This window comes from Eurosta solidaginis, chromosome 1 (assembly GCF_040869045.1).
Source record: "Eurosta solidaginis isolate ZX-2024a chromosome 1, ASM4086904v1, whole genome shotgun sequence".
In the NCBI taxonomy this organism is placed as follows: domain Eukaryota; kingdom Metazoa; phylum Arthropoda; class Insecta; order Diptera; family Tephritidae; genus Eurosta; species Eurosta solidaginis.
This window is the reverse complement of record NC_090319.1, coordinates 392299271-392313416: the sequence shown is the minus strand read 5'-3', so window position 1 is coordinate 392313416 and position 14146 is coordinate 392299271. Positions and strand designations below refer to the sequence as shown.

General features: G+C 39.2%; 1 protein-coding gene across 1 annotated transcript; it reads left to right on the top strand.

Moving 5' to 3' along the window:
• The first annotated feature begins 6066 nt into the window (after window positions 1-6066).
• LOC137245657 (uncharacterized) lies at window positions 6067-9251 on the top strand. The gene is made up of 4 exons (XM_067776686.1): window positions 6067-6287; window positions 6351-6537; window positions 6601-6676; window positions 8277-9251. The coding sequence occupies exons 2-4, from the start codon at window positions 6503-6505 to the stop codon at window positions 8538-8540; spliced, it is 375 nt and encodes a 124-aa protein (XP_067632787.1). The 5' UTR covers window positions 6067-6287; window positions 6351-6502; the 3' UTR covers window positions 8541-9251.
• Window positions 9252-14146: the final 4895 nt, after the last annotated feature.

The window sequence follows — 14146 nt, the reverse complement described above, 5'->3', positions numbered from 1 at the left end:
TTGCAAAAATTGTTGGCACTTGCGAAGGACATGTGATCCCTTACACCCTTCGATCGGACAGATGATGGATTTTTTTGCGACGTGAAGATTTCGTACTTCCCTTCTGTTAACAGGCTTGGTGGATATATTGTTAGGCTTTGCATTAAGTGATGCTTTGGAATTGTTGTGGTGACTTGCATGAACGGCAGCATCAGCAATGAGAAATGTCGATTTCAAAAAGTCTAGTAATTGTTGAAGTTTTGCAACTGTCTTCGGTTCCTTGCGATATCTTTCAAAATCAAGACGTGTAGCTGGTGAGAGCTTCTCGAGTAAATGGAACGCAAAAAACTCAGAATTCGCCTCGGTATTGAACTTAAGGTTCTTCAATTGAACAACGTAGGCACGTGCAGAGTCATGCAATGATTTAAGCTCAGCTGCCGATTCACGTTGACTATAAGTCGGCAAATTCATAAATTTTCTCATGAATGCTGTAAACAGAACCTGATCATTACTATAACGATCCTTTAAATCATTGAGGGCTTCGTCATACGTGTCATCCATAACCTCCAAATGAGCGATGGATGACGTTACGTCTGTGGTAAGAAATGATTTTAGATACACAAATTTTTGATGCTTTGATAACTTTGGATTATTATGAATAGCTTGAAATGATGCAAAAAAGGTTGGCCATTTAGTTGGTTCGCCGTCAAATTTTTCTATTTTCAGCTCAGGAGGTCTAAACGTGCTATCGGTGTGAACTTCACGTATGATCGTATTAATCGTTTCCGTTGTTGCAGAAGCCGATGCAGTAGAATTAGGAAAGGCGGTTTGGGTTTCGTGGGTTTCATTTGGATACAGTTGGTCGAATACATTTTCGATATGGTCGATTGCATCTGCATGCTCAGATTGAAAAGACCCAAAGATGTCCCGTTTGAAATATTCGTCATCTCGAGATAATCTGGAACGCACCAATGTGCGATGGTTCGCATTGAAGGCTAAAAGAGTTTGCGAGATTCGATTGAGGCGTGTAGCAAACTGCCCTTTAGAACGTCGATTTGGTCCATCTTTATCGAAATTTGGTCGCTCTTTACGTAAACGTTCGAGCAGATCGAGTTCTTCCGCCACCAGTTGCTCTTCTTCAGTGAGAGCCACTGATTTCTCAGCCGGTGAGTCGGTTTCCGGCATGTCGGTATAGAAAAAAAAATTGCCAACGAAATGATACAGTCACTTACCTCGAAATCCTGTTGCCTTTCGTCACAATTGGGGGGTTTACGGATTCGGATGGCCTTGATGGTGTATGCTGATAGAAATGATGATGAGCTTTGTAGTGTTGAACGTTCGCTCTTGGCGATTCCAAACAGTCAGCTTTGTTCGCGTTACGAAGAATTGACTAAACGTGTTTGGCGATGCCTTTTGAGGTTAGGTGGACACAAGCGATTTCTTGACATCAGAGTTAGTGGTATTTCGCGAAAACTGATCCGGCTCGAAGGACCAGTGGCGGGAGCAGAATCCAAATTAGATTCTATATGAAATGCCGGGTCATATTCTGCGAAGCCAACGATCTCGTCACCTTACCTTTCAGCAGTTGTTTAAATGGCGTGATGAACCAACCAAAAAGGCTCTTCCCGTTGAGTATGGTTGTAGACCTTCACAATTTAGTCGATGGTCTTGGTTTCGAAATAGATGCTTAGTATAACCGCACTACTACCGGATTTTAATATAATAAGACACTGAATTTGATTTAGTGGTATCAATAGTTTTATAGGTTTATTAGTACGTATAGAAAATTTGCCGGTATGTACAAAGAATTTTCAAAAACAGTGATGACAAAAGGTATTATGAAGTTATATTGACTTATCGATAACATGAATGTGAATATAGAGATTACAGATGACCAAATAATGGTGTGTTCCCGTACTGGTCATGTTATGTGGCGTTCATACTGATCGCTGTGACATCCAACAAATGCCATAAGTCGAACAAAAATTGTGAAATTTGGTAGGAGCATAGATTCTATGACGATAACTGTTTTCTGTGAAAAGGGGCGAAATTGGGTGAAGCCACGCCCAGTTTTTATACACAGTCGACCGTCTGTCCTCCCGCTCGGCCGTTAACACGATAACTTGAGCAAAAATCGATATATCTTTACTAAACTTAGTTCACGTACTTATCTGAACTCACTTTATCTTGGTATTGAAAATGGGCGAAATCCGACTATGACCACGCCCACTTTTTCGATATCAAAAATTTCGAAAAATGAAAATATGCCATAATTCTATACGAAATATGAAAAAAGGAATGAAACATGGTGATTAGATTCGTTTTTTGAAATGAAAAAGTTCTGCATGGTGAAATCAAAACCCCTTGGATTCTTGGCAGGAATACTGTTCGTGGTATTGCATATATAAACAAATTGGCGGTACCCTACAGATGATGTTCTGGGTCACCCTGGTCCATATTTTTTTCGATATATCGAAAACGCCTTCACATATACAATTAAGGGTCACTCCTTTTTAAAACCTTCATTTATACCTTTAATTTGATACCCATATCGTACAAACGCATTCTAGAGTCACCCCTGGTCCACCTTTATGGCGATATCTAGAAAAGACGTCCACCTATAGAATTAAGGTCCACTCCCTTTTAAAATACTAACTAACACCTTTTACTTGATACCCATATCGGTCCACCTTTATGGCGATATCCCGAAATGGCATCCACCTATATAACTATGGCCCACTCTCTTTTAAAATACTCATTAACACCTTTCATTTGATACCCATATCGTACAAACAAATTCTAGAGTCCACCTTTATGGCGACATCTCGAAAAGGCGTATCGTAAAAACGAATTCTAGAGTTATGGCGATATCTCGAAAAGGCGTCCACCTATAGAACTAAGGCCCACTCCCTTTTAAAATACTCATTAACATCTTTCTTTTGATACCCATATCGTACAAACAAATTCTAGAGTCACCCCTGGTCCACCTTTATGGCGACATCTCGAAAAGGCATTCACCTACAGAACTAAGGCCCATGCCCTTTTAAAATACTCATTAACACCTTTCATTTGATAACCATATCGTAAAAACAAATTCTAGAGTCACCCCTGGTCCACCTTTATGGCGATATCCCTAAATGGCGTCCACCTATAGAACTAAGGCCCACTCCCTTTTAAAATACTCTTTAATACCCATGTCATACAAACACATTCCAGGGTTACCCTATGTTCATTTTCCTACATGGTGATTTTCCCTTATTTTGTCTCCAAAGCTCTCAGCTGAGTATGTAATATTCGGTTACACCCGAACTTAGCCTTCCTTACTCCTTATTATTTGGATTAATTGAAACCCATTTAAATGGTCAATACTAGTTGATCATCTTAATTGATTTATAATCTAGTTCAATTGATATTCGATTGTCGTAGTTAATTAAACTCAATATTTACATGCATACTAGGGATCCACATCCCGAGATCGGAATCCTTGGTTGCCATTCCTAGATTTGCTTGGTCGAAAAATTTACCATACTATCCGTTGGTGGGTGCCGTGGTGTGGTGATAGCGTGCTAGGCTACCACCCGGGTTCAAATCCCGCAAAAATTAATATTAAAATAGTTTTGAAAAAAGTTTTCATAACCAGGGTCGTATCTTGGCAATAGTTTGGCAAGCCCTAGAGTATTTATCGCAAGCTCAAATATTTATAGGCTATGGGCCAAAAAACAAATCCTAAGTTACGATTAGGGCGTCATGGTTTGGTTACTAAACTAAACTAAACTATGACTACAAACTGATTGTTATAAAAAATCAAGCTATTGCTTATTTATTTCTCGATTCTCTCGTGGGTCTGTAAAACTTTTCATCACTACAGCATCAGTAGTTGAACCCAAAACCCATTGAAGTATAGCAAAAGGCAGTAAAGTTAAACTAAGTAACTGACGTACGTACGTACTATACACGAGGATATGTGAAACACCCTTCCTATTATGTCCTGTTTTTCAGAAAAAGTTTCAAATGCAGCTGAGTTGCAGTTTATTTTGGCTGGATCCATTGAATTTTACTGCTCATCACAGTTTAAGTGACCAAATTGAACTTTTTATATTTATTCAATGCTATCTGTAACGTAAACTCTCATTTGTCCTTAGTATTAGCGCCAGGTTTTTTATGCTGAAAAAATAGTTTCTGTAATGTCTTCCGTAGAAAGTATTTTTTTTTTCTACTCCTATTTCTTCAAAGCCGGTAAAACTTTCAGATAGCTAGTTTTCTTTTGTATATATGCGTTTGTTTTTTTTTTACCTTCGTTATTGCTTCGTATTTTTTTGTCGTAAACCGAATATTGCGGCCATTGTGAATGATGACAAAGTGTGATCTCTTATCTGTCAACTGCCTGACAGGCTGTTCAATATGGTCATCATTCACAATGATTGCGGCAGCCAACGTGGTGTGGAGATAACGTGCTCGCCTACGATACCGGAGGGACTGGCTTCAATTTCCGGGGGAGCTACATCAAAAAACAGTTTTCTGAGCGGGGCCCCTCTGACAATGTCTTTGCAAAGACTCCGAGTGTATTTCTGCTTCCCAGCAGAAATTTATCTGTTTATCCGTTTGGAATCGGCATAAACCCGTTGCCTGCCAATTGGTGGGAGAACATTTAAGAAGCTCGACAAAAATTGGAAACGAATAGCTGCGGCAACTCATTATTACTATTACTAAAAGTTCATTAATATGTCGACCGCTGAGTGGAGTATCGCCCTATTTCGGCTGCCGAAAACGTCCTACCCCAGAAAAGTCTGAATAACACCCTATTTCAGAATTTTTTCAAAAACACCCTATCTGAGAATCAAAAATATTCAAAAGTAATCAATGATTTTCTTATATTTCTTTATACTTGTATATTATTTTGATTTTTTTTGATATTAGCTGTATTTTTTTACATCCATCTACGTTTACGATTAAACTATGTATATATGGACTGCTAAGCGTTAAACTTTATTTACTCTTCTGAAATTGCTGCGCAGAAAATTAATACTCCCAAATTTCAATACGCATTATACTCAGATGCAACTGAAATATGTATCTACGTATCACCTCTATAAATGGTGTGTGTGTTCATCGCAACCGATTCAGGTATATATTATACACCATGGCCACCAGAGGTTTGTCTCTGTCTTTTCGCTACCACGTGTTCTGTAGCTACATAGTTGCCGCTAGATGGGTCTCCTAAGCATTATCTAAACGACGATGTTTAAGCCGCCTCCATCCCCATTAGACGGCGGCAATTCCTATGCGCAGCCGTGCGCGGCGAATGGAAAGGCCCCAACGAACACCCACCACTGCCATCGGCGATGAACAATATTCCATTCGCTAGTCAAGTACTATTCATATACTAACGAAATACAAGAAAATGTCAACGTAGTTCATTAAAAACAAACAAGCCAGTTTGTATTTCGATAGCGGTTTTTGACATTAGACAGTTTTTTCTTTATTTTTTCTGACAAATGAAAATTTTGTTTTTAGTTTCAAAATTTTGTGCATAAAAAAACAATTAAATTCAAAGTGTAAATTGTGTGTGCAAATGAGTTTTCAATAAGTGTACATTTTTCAGTTTTCATAGTGAACTTGGGTACAGAAATTCAAATTAAGAAGTTTTTTACAATAATTTGAAAAACTCTACGTTTTCTCTGCTTTTTACAATTAAAGGAGTAACCCTCCGTAATAAATTAAACTTTTAATTAAAATCAATAACTCTGAACTGAACACTTTTCGCCATGATATAAGGGCCGTATGCAGCTCTTAAGAAAACCAAAAATTCCATATAAAATGACAGCCAAGAAATGCTCAAGAAAAATTTTATGAGTGAAATTTTCTTTTGCAGTACGCAGCTCTGAAGAAATTTAATACATTTTCTACTACTATTTTCTAAAGATTTTTTTAGAAAAAGTGTACACGTAAACTCTTTCTTTGCCAAGAAATAAATGGTTGTGCATTATTTCTTGAAGAAAAAGTGACATTTGGACTTTCAAAAATACTATCAACTGACTTTTTATCAGTGAGTTTTTTTGTTCATAGTTTTGCTTTACAGAATCAGAATTTCAAAGTTTACGCAATTTCTTGTGTACATTTTAAAACTCACAGTTAGCGAATAAGGCGTCAGAAGCGCATATTGCACTTTTCCAGCGAGGAAAAGCGCAACCTTATTTCAGCCGTTAGATTAAAAGATCGGATTTGGAATATCGGCGATCCGCTGCATTCAAATAAAAATGCAGTGGATCAGGCGTGGAATGAGATAGGTTTTACGCTTGGTAAATCGGGTAAGTATATATAATACGTTGTATATTCATACCAATTTGAAAACTTATAGTATTTTTATTTAGTGGAAGAGTGCAAAGCTGCGTGGGTGAGCTTGAGGGAAAGCTACCGCTACCGGGCGAAGGCCACGAACAAATTTAAGAGTGGAAGTGCCGGTGGGGAGCAGCTCAGTGAGCCATATTTTAATGAGGATATCGATTGGGAGTTTGCGGAGGAGATGTCCTTCCTGCCAAATGTATCCCAAAAGAGAAGGTACATATACACACAATATCATTAAATTTTAAGTAATCATATTCAATTTCCTTTTCTTTGCAGAACTTTCACTACCAGTGATGATTCCCAAAATGAGGAAGCGAGTACATCAAAACGCCCTGGTTCTCAATATGAATATGTAAGTTTATGTATATACATACGTATGTATCTTCTATATTATAAATAAATAGCTATTGGTGCCGAGATGAAAGATGCGGTGGGTTCTTCAATTTAGGAACGCAACATCTAAGAAGAGAAGTAGTTACAATAGTATCCTATGCAGACAACCAAATCTTCAGAAACCCTATTCACGACGGGGAATAAGCAGATTAATGACGAACTAGATATACACATCGACGGTACTAGGTTACCGACAGTCACCCAACGCAAGATCCTTGGTGTGATATTCGATGGTGGCCTCTGCTTCCACGAACATGACACCGCAGTCGCCTCTAAAGTACAAAGTCGCAACAAAATTCTCAAGTCCCTTGCTGGCAGCATCTGGGGTAAAGGCAAAGAAACGTTGCTGAGTACATATAAGGCAATTAGCCAATGTAGTCGCCTGTCAAAATACCGCACCCAAAACTGCAACTGCAAAGACGATAATCATCAAAGAGCGCAATGAAATGTTCACTAAACAGCATCTAATGAATTGTCATCAACCCGGATATCCAGGTCGACAATTATTAGACACTGCTCCGCCTCCCAGGAACGTGACAAAACATCTCCGCAAGTATATGAAGAAAGCCCGACAACTTGTGCCTCCACCGCCGTTTGACTAATAGAAACATTCGAGACTCGCAATCTTATCCATGATACAAAAATTGGAAGAGTTGCGCCCGGTGAACATCGTTATTGGTGGAGTTATCCGGAACGGCAAACGGTAGCCTACTACCGAGGGAGGCGCGCATCTTTCTGATTCAACTTCGTTCTGTATACTGTAGTAGAACAAACGCCTACTTATCCAGAATCAACCCGGACATGTCCGATATGTGTATAGCCTGCGATGAGTCCCCACATGACAAACCACTTTTTTATTGCGATGTGGACCAACAGATCTAACGACTCACTCTCTATGGCCCAACCCTGTCGAAACAGCTGTTTTCCTTGAACTATGATTGATGATCTTGATGAAAACCTATAAGTGGTGGTGGTTTTGCATGAACGGGGGCGAATAACAACAACATGCGGTGGATGGGATGCTAAGCAGGGGTAGAGATAGGAGCAGTGATAGAGGGAGAGGTAGGTTTACAGGTAGATGTAGGGGCGGAGATAGAGGTAGGCAACTCCCAATTCAGCAGGTTCTCAGCTACCGGAGTTACTCGGAATTTTTTTTCCTGACCAAGGGCTGTCGTCATGGTATAAACCCGTTTAACCCAGTACACAACACTCAAAAGTTGTCATCAATGGAGCAGCACCTCGCAACGGGACTGCTCCTTACCCTCCTGCTCCCGGAAGGCATTGAGGCTAACCCCGGTCCACGGGATTGGTACTGCTGCATTTGTAAGAAAAAAATGCGATGACAACCTTATTGAACGGGGCGAAGCACCGCTACAACAACAACAAGAACAGAGGTAGGTAAAGAGAAAGGGGTAGAAGTAGAGATATGGTTAAAGGAAGGGGTAGTATTAGAGGAGGGGTAGATGTAGGGTTAGTGTCAGTGATATACGTGAGGGTAGAGGTAGGGGCACAAGCATTTATAATTGCTGACTGATTTGCTAATTATTGTTTATTCATAGACTCCCACACCACCGAAACGTTCCCGTTTAGCTAGCCAGCCCCAAAATCAGGAAATATGGCAGAAGTTCGATGACCTTTTGGAAAAACAAGGCAATGCGTTGAAGTTGCGGGAATCGGAGTCGGAGTCTCCATTTAAGGAAGCTTTTGCAGGCTTCGAATTTCTACTTAAGCAGCTTCCGAAGAAGGTAGCTGATGAAGCATGCTGCAACTTTATGTACACGCTGTTACAAAAAGTTGGCGCGGAAAGAGAAAAGTCTTCCTAGACCTATTAATTCATAAGCCAGTTCAAACTAAAGAACTATTTTCATATGTCGACGGCTGAGTGGAACAACAATTTATTTGGAATGCCGATTCGAAAATGCCACAAAAACGTACCTAAAATGCAAACTTTTGAAGAGCGTCTTCTTCCAAACTTTTTTTCAAAAATGCCCAATGTTAGAAGTTGTATCAACAAAGCTCTATCTCAGTTGAAAATATCTTTTATCGAGATTTGCCGTTTCCGAAAAAAATTCTTAGAGAGTTCTTCAATAAAATTTTGAAATAGTTTTTGAAGCGCATTGGAATCGGTAGTAAAGATAGGGAAAACCTCCACTCAGTTCTCTACTTTAAGTTTTTATATACCTTCATAAACTATCAATCAACAGGATAGGATAAAAATTTAAAATGGTTTTAGTCTTATATTTATTTATGAGTTTGTTGCGTTCTTTTTCCGTACAAGTTTTGTGGTAATTCTAATTTGATGACGGGCTTTCAAACTCTGATTAACTTTTCTGAACTCTGTGTAAGTTTTGAAATTTTTATTTATATCACATATCTGTTATATTCCGCTATACTTTAAATGAAAATTATTGAAAACTCATAAATAAATATAAGTTTCGAATAAAACCATTTTTAATTTTGAAACTATTCAGTTGATCGGCAGTGTAAAGTTCGTAATATTGATAAGTTAATAAATGTAAACGCGAAAGTTATGTTATGAATTCATTTACTAATTTATTTAAATTTATGTTTTTATGCAGGTATTTTGAGAGTAGCTGCACTAGTGACCTAGAAAATTGAATCTAATTTAAGTTTAGACCGGCCCACAAAGTTCCAAAAAACAACTATTACCTTCAGGTGCTGATGATTGCAATTGGACTACAAAACTGCATACTCAAAAAGCTCCTAAAAATCTGAGGTTGATTCTATTTTCTTCTATTTTTCTTCTATTTCTATTTCTATTATTCTTGCCTACTCCTATTTGAAGGCAAAAGAAATAATTCAAAAAATTTCTTGAGCATTTACTTTTGATCTGCATACGGCGCTATAAAATTAAAATGCTGTGGAACAGGAGCAACACTTTTGTGACTACATAAACCCTGTTTCAATCTTTTACGTCTCTGCACAGAACCCTAATTGACCTTTTTCAACCGAAACAACAATGGCAACCCAGATTTTCCCGTTATGCCCACTTAAGCGAGTGCCTGTCAGAAAGAAGTCAACACACTTGTACTTGTACACTATGGTACTATTAAGGTACGTGCACATTACGCTGCGCGACACGTAGCGGCAGCGGCGCCTCACAGAGCGAAATATTTTGGCAATTCACATTAAGCGGCAATCGAGCGACACATTGCGGCAAAAGTTTGTGTTTATTTTTGTTTGCAAAATGGACGACACAGTTTTTGAAGCTGTTATTATTTCATTTTTGTGCGAAGAAGAGGAAAGGAAAAGCAAAAGGTCGTGGCTATGGGTCCAAGACATCTCATCCTCAAGATATGAGTAAGGAGAGTTCCACACTCTTTTGCCCAGATTGAAAAAAGATGGTGCAAAATTCTTTGCATGTATTCTTATGAGGCAATTCACACCTAGCGGCAGCAGCACTGCGCGACACTTCCAAACGCGGCTTTTTTGCCTAGTTGATCAAATTTGCCGCGCTGTGCCAGGTCGCGCAGTGCTGCTGACGCTAGGTGTGAATTGCCTCATAAGAATACATGCAAAGAATATTTTGTAGTGCAGTGCAGTGCTGCGTAGTGCAGCCTAATGTGGCCTTACCTTTAGCCGGCAATCGCGGACGCGCTCCTTTGTATTGTTGCATACATGCGAATACTTTTTTATATACATTTATCTAAAATCTAAAGTTAAAATTTTTTTCCAAAATTAAAACCTACTTATATAAGTGTATTTTATCGTGTTAAAGAAGTGAATGCATTATTAAATATTATAACGTTTTAAGAAAAAAAACTATTAAACTTTTTATTTTCGACTAAGTGTGATTGTAGCGAAGAAAGACCAAGTGAGTAGGTATTCACTTTTTATTCAGAGGATAAGCGGTTTTTTACTCGCAAACGTAAACGTATCCGCGTGTAAAAAAAAACACGGCTAGTATTGCCGCTTTGTTGCAAGTAACATTACCGATGGTTTTTGTTGTTTAATTTTTCGGTTATGTTCTGCAGCTAGTACAATTTTCTCCAGCATCAAATTAAAGAAATCGCACGATAGGTCGGCACCCTGTCTGAAACCTCGTTTTGTTTCGAACGGCTCGGGAGTAGTCCGTTCCAATTCTGACTGAGCCGTATTAGTTTTGCGGGGAAACCAAAGTCAGACATAGCGGCATATACATAGGTAGCTCCTTTTCGTGCTGTCGAAGGCGGTCTTAAAATCGACGAAGAAGTGATGTGTCCAAGATGTGGCGCATTGTGAAAATCTGGTCGATGGTAGATTTACCAGGTCTGAAGCCGCACTGATAAGGTCCAACCAGCCGATTCACGGTGGGCTTCAATCGTTCGAACAATACACTTGACTGGACCTTAAATGCAAAGGCTGATTCGCGATAGTTGGCGCAGTATGCAGTATCCCATTTCTAGTGGACTGGGCAAAGAACACTTAGGTTCCAATCGTCGGGCATGCACTCGTCTGACCATATTTTGCAAAGAAGCTGATGTATGCACCTTACCAACTCCTCGCCGCCGTATTTGAATAGCTCCGCAGGCAATCCATGGTGGGCGTTGGCGCGAATGCAAATGCGCACCACAATGCGTGGGGAGGAGGAGATATGATTGAGAGAGGCGAGTCTCTATTTTTTTACATCCTGCAAACCAATTTGCAGATAGCCAACAGGGGAAGTGTCCCTACATACGTTGGTCCAAAATCCCGCAGTGTTCTTGATATACATTGAGCTCTGAACGTGATATATTAAGGTATGGTCGGATGGTTCTTGCTAGATCATCTTTCTCCGACCATGCGTGTGTCAGCTTCAGCATCCCTCCTAAAGACGGTAGAGAAAGGAGAAACCTTTAGAAACCCTAGGTCAACTAACAGCACGAAATGGCAAAAACATGTAGAAACAAAGCAGGGACAACCCAAAGATGTTGCCAATGTGGAGGAATTGGAGGAGTCCAATTATTTCCTAACAAGGACGCTTATGACTGCGTATAACAAAGCTTGCCCTCTAATAAGATTCAGAGGAAAAGCAAAACCGCCATGGTGGAGAAATGAGCTGAGTATTCTAAGAGACAGGTAAAAGAACAGTTTAAGCTAGCAAATACTGCTGAAAGCGAAGCGTGCGGAACGGGGAATGGTCACGCTATAGTGAGGAGTTCCTTGAGCCAACAGACAGCACTCATACTTCGCTCACGGAGCGGGTAGTGCCGGGCTTAGTGACCGATATCAAGATCGAATGGCCGGTGAAGACGTTGTCTATGTTTAAATCGCCGGGCCGAGATGGTATACTCCCGGCCATGCTACAAATTTCAAGTAGAGCGGTCGTGGAATGGCTTAAAATAATATTCGATGGGTGCATAAGACTGAATCATGTACCACACTCTTGAAGAGCTGCTCGTGTATCTTTCCTACCAAAAGCGGGGAAGATCTGTCAGATGTATCCCAAAGACTGCAGGCCCATTAGCTTAACATCGTTTCTGCTCAAAACCTATGAGAAGGTGATAGGTGTGTACATAAATTCCAACGTGGATGAAAAACTGCTCTCCACAACACATCATTCGTACACCAAAGGAAAGTCGGTAGACACTGCACTGCATAGGGTGGTAATAGACATAAAGGAAGCCCTGGAATATAAGGAATATGGTCTAGGAGGATTCTCACAGCCCCGTCACATAAGCAGTTTTTCATATACATAGACGCGTTTAACTCAATATTGTGCATTATGAGTAGATTGCACGAAATCGTATTTTGTATACACTGGCGCCATCTGGCATGAAATGCAAAAGAAAAGAAAACATTTTAAGCACTTCCTTTATGTTAATGGACAAAAATCAGCAAAAAATACATATCGTTAGCTTAATGTGAAAATGTGCTAAGTCAAATTTTACGAATTTTACAGGAGACGAAAAAAATGAATAACTTTTGAAATAACCTTTTTTTTTAAACTGTGAATGAGGATACCTTAATTGCAATACTTTTGAGTGTAGAAGCTTTGAAAAGGATAAATAAAAATCATGTATGCCAACCCAGCAGCTATTTTATGACTTAGAACAATTCCGCACTCATAACAAATTTTTTCTCCTGACTTAGCACTTTTTTTTGTCAAACTATTTCTAACGGTTCTGATCTGGACTCTTTTGCCGGATGGTGCGCAGACAATAATTTATATTTAAATTGAAACAAATGCTGTGTTGTGTCTTTTTCCATAAAGACAACTGCCACATACTTTATCTACAAACTAAATACTAAATCTCTTATTCGTTGTCAAGAGAGTAAAAACTTGAGTGTAATTTTTAACTCCAAACTCTCTTTTTCTAGTACCATTGACTTTAATTGTTTCAAAATTTGTTGCAATGGTTGAGTTGAGTAGACGTAACACCAGTGACTTTAAGGACCCTATGACGTTGAAGGCACTTTATATATCCTTGATCAGAAGTCGTCTTGAATAGTGCTCAATAATATGGAATCTTTCTATGAATCTAACTCCTATAAAATTGAGAGTGTTCACAATTTTTTTTACAAAAATTGCTTTACGTATGCTTCACTGGCCAGACGGTCCCCCATCATATACCAGCAGGTGCAAATTGCTTGCTCTTCTGGCTTTGCATGACAGAACAACTTGAAACTCACTAATGCTTGCCTATAATGTAATAAACGTTAGCATGAATTGCTCTGATTTATCTAATTTGTTCATTCCATATATTCCAATGCGTGATCATCGGCATAATAGATTATTTATAGAAAAACTCATAAAACGAATTATGCTATGAATGAACCTATAACTAGGACTATTCATCTAGCAAGTCGATTCAGTAGTGTTATAAATTTTAATAACAGCTTACATAAGTTTAAGCTTGAATTGTTTTCTATTTTTAGCTAGTCTGTAACAAAGCATGTAGTTGTCAACATCTAAGATCTGAAGTAGATTATGGTAAGCGCAAAGCATTTATCAAACACCGAAGGTATGTCTCATTTGGGTGAATCCAATTTCAAGGGGTTGTGTAGGCAACCCTCTCAAGGGGTTCCCACCGCAATATATAGCTTCTCCAACCCAATTGCCAAACCTCACCTACCAGTGGCGAATTATGTTTCATTGACAGCCGAGGCTCTGGCGAGCCCAAGTTCCTCATGGAACTAGGGGGTGGGGAGAACGGGATGGCCTAGAAGGTTTAATGTGGTCATATAAATCGTTCCCGAGATGGTCGGACTATTACCTTAACAGTGCTTTGTTATCGGAACGTGCGGGAGCTATATGCGGCAAAGGACCATCAACATCGGCCCAAAGCTTTCGGGGAGTGTCTTTATCGTTAATACAACAACAACAACAACAAAGTATGTACTTTTAGACTGAATGAATTAAATAAGTAAATAAAATGCGCGCACAAAGAAATGACTAGTAATTCAGATTGTTATTATTGACTGGTTGACTTAGCACATTTTTTTCGAA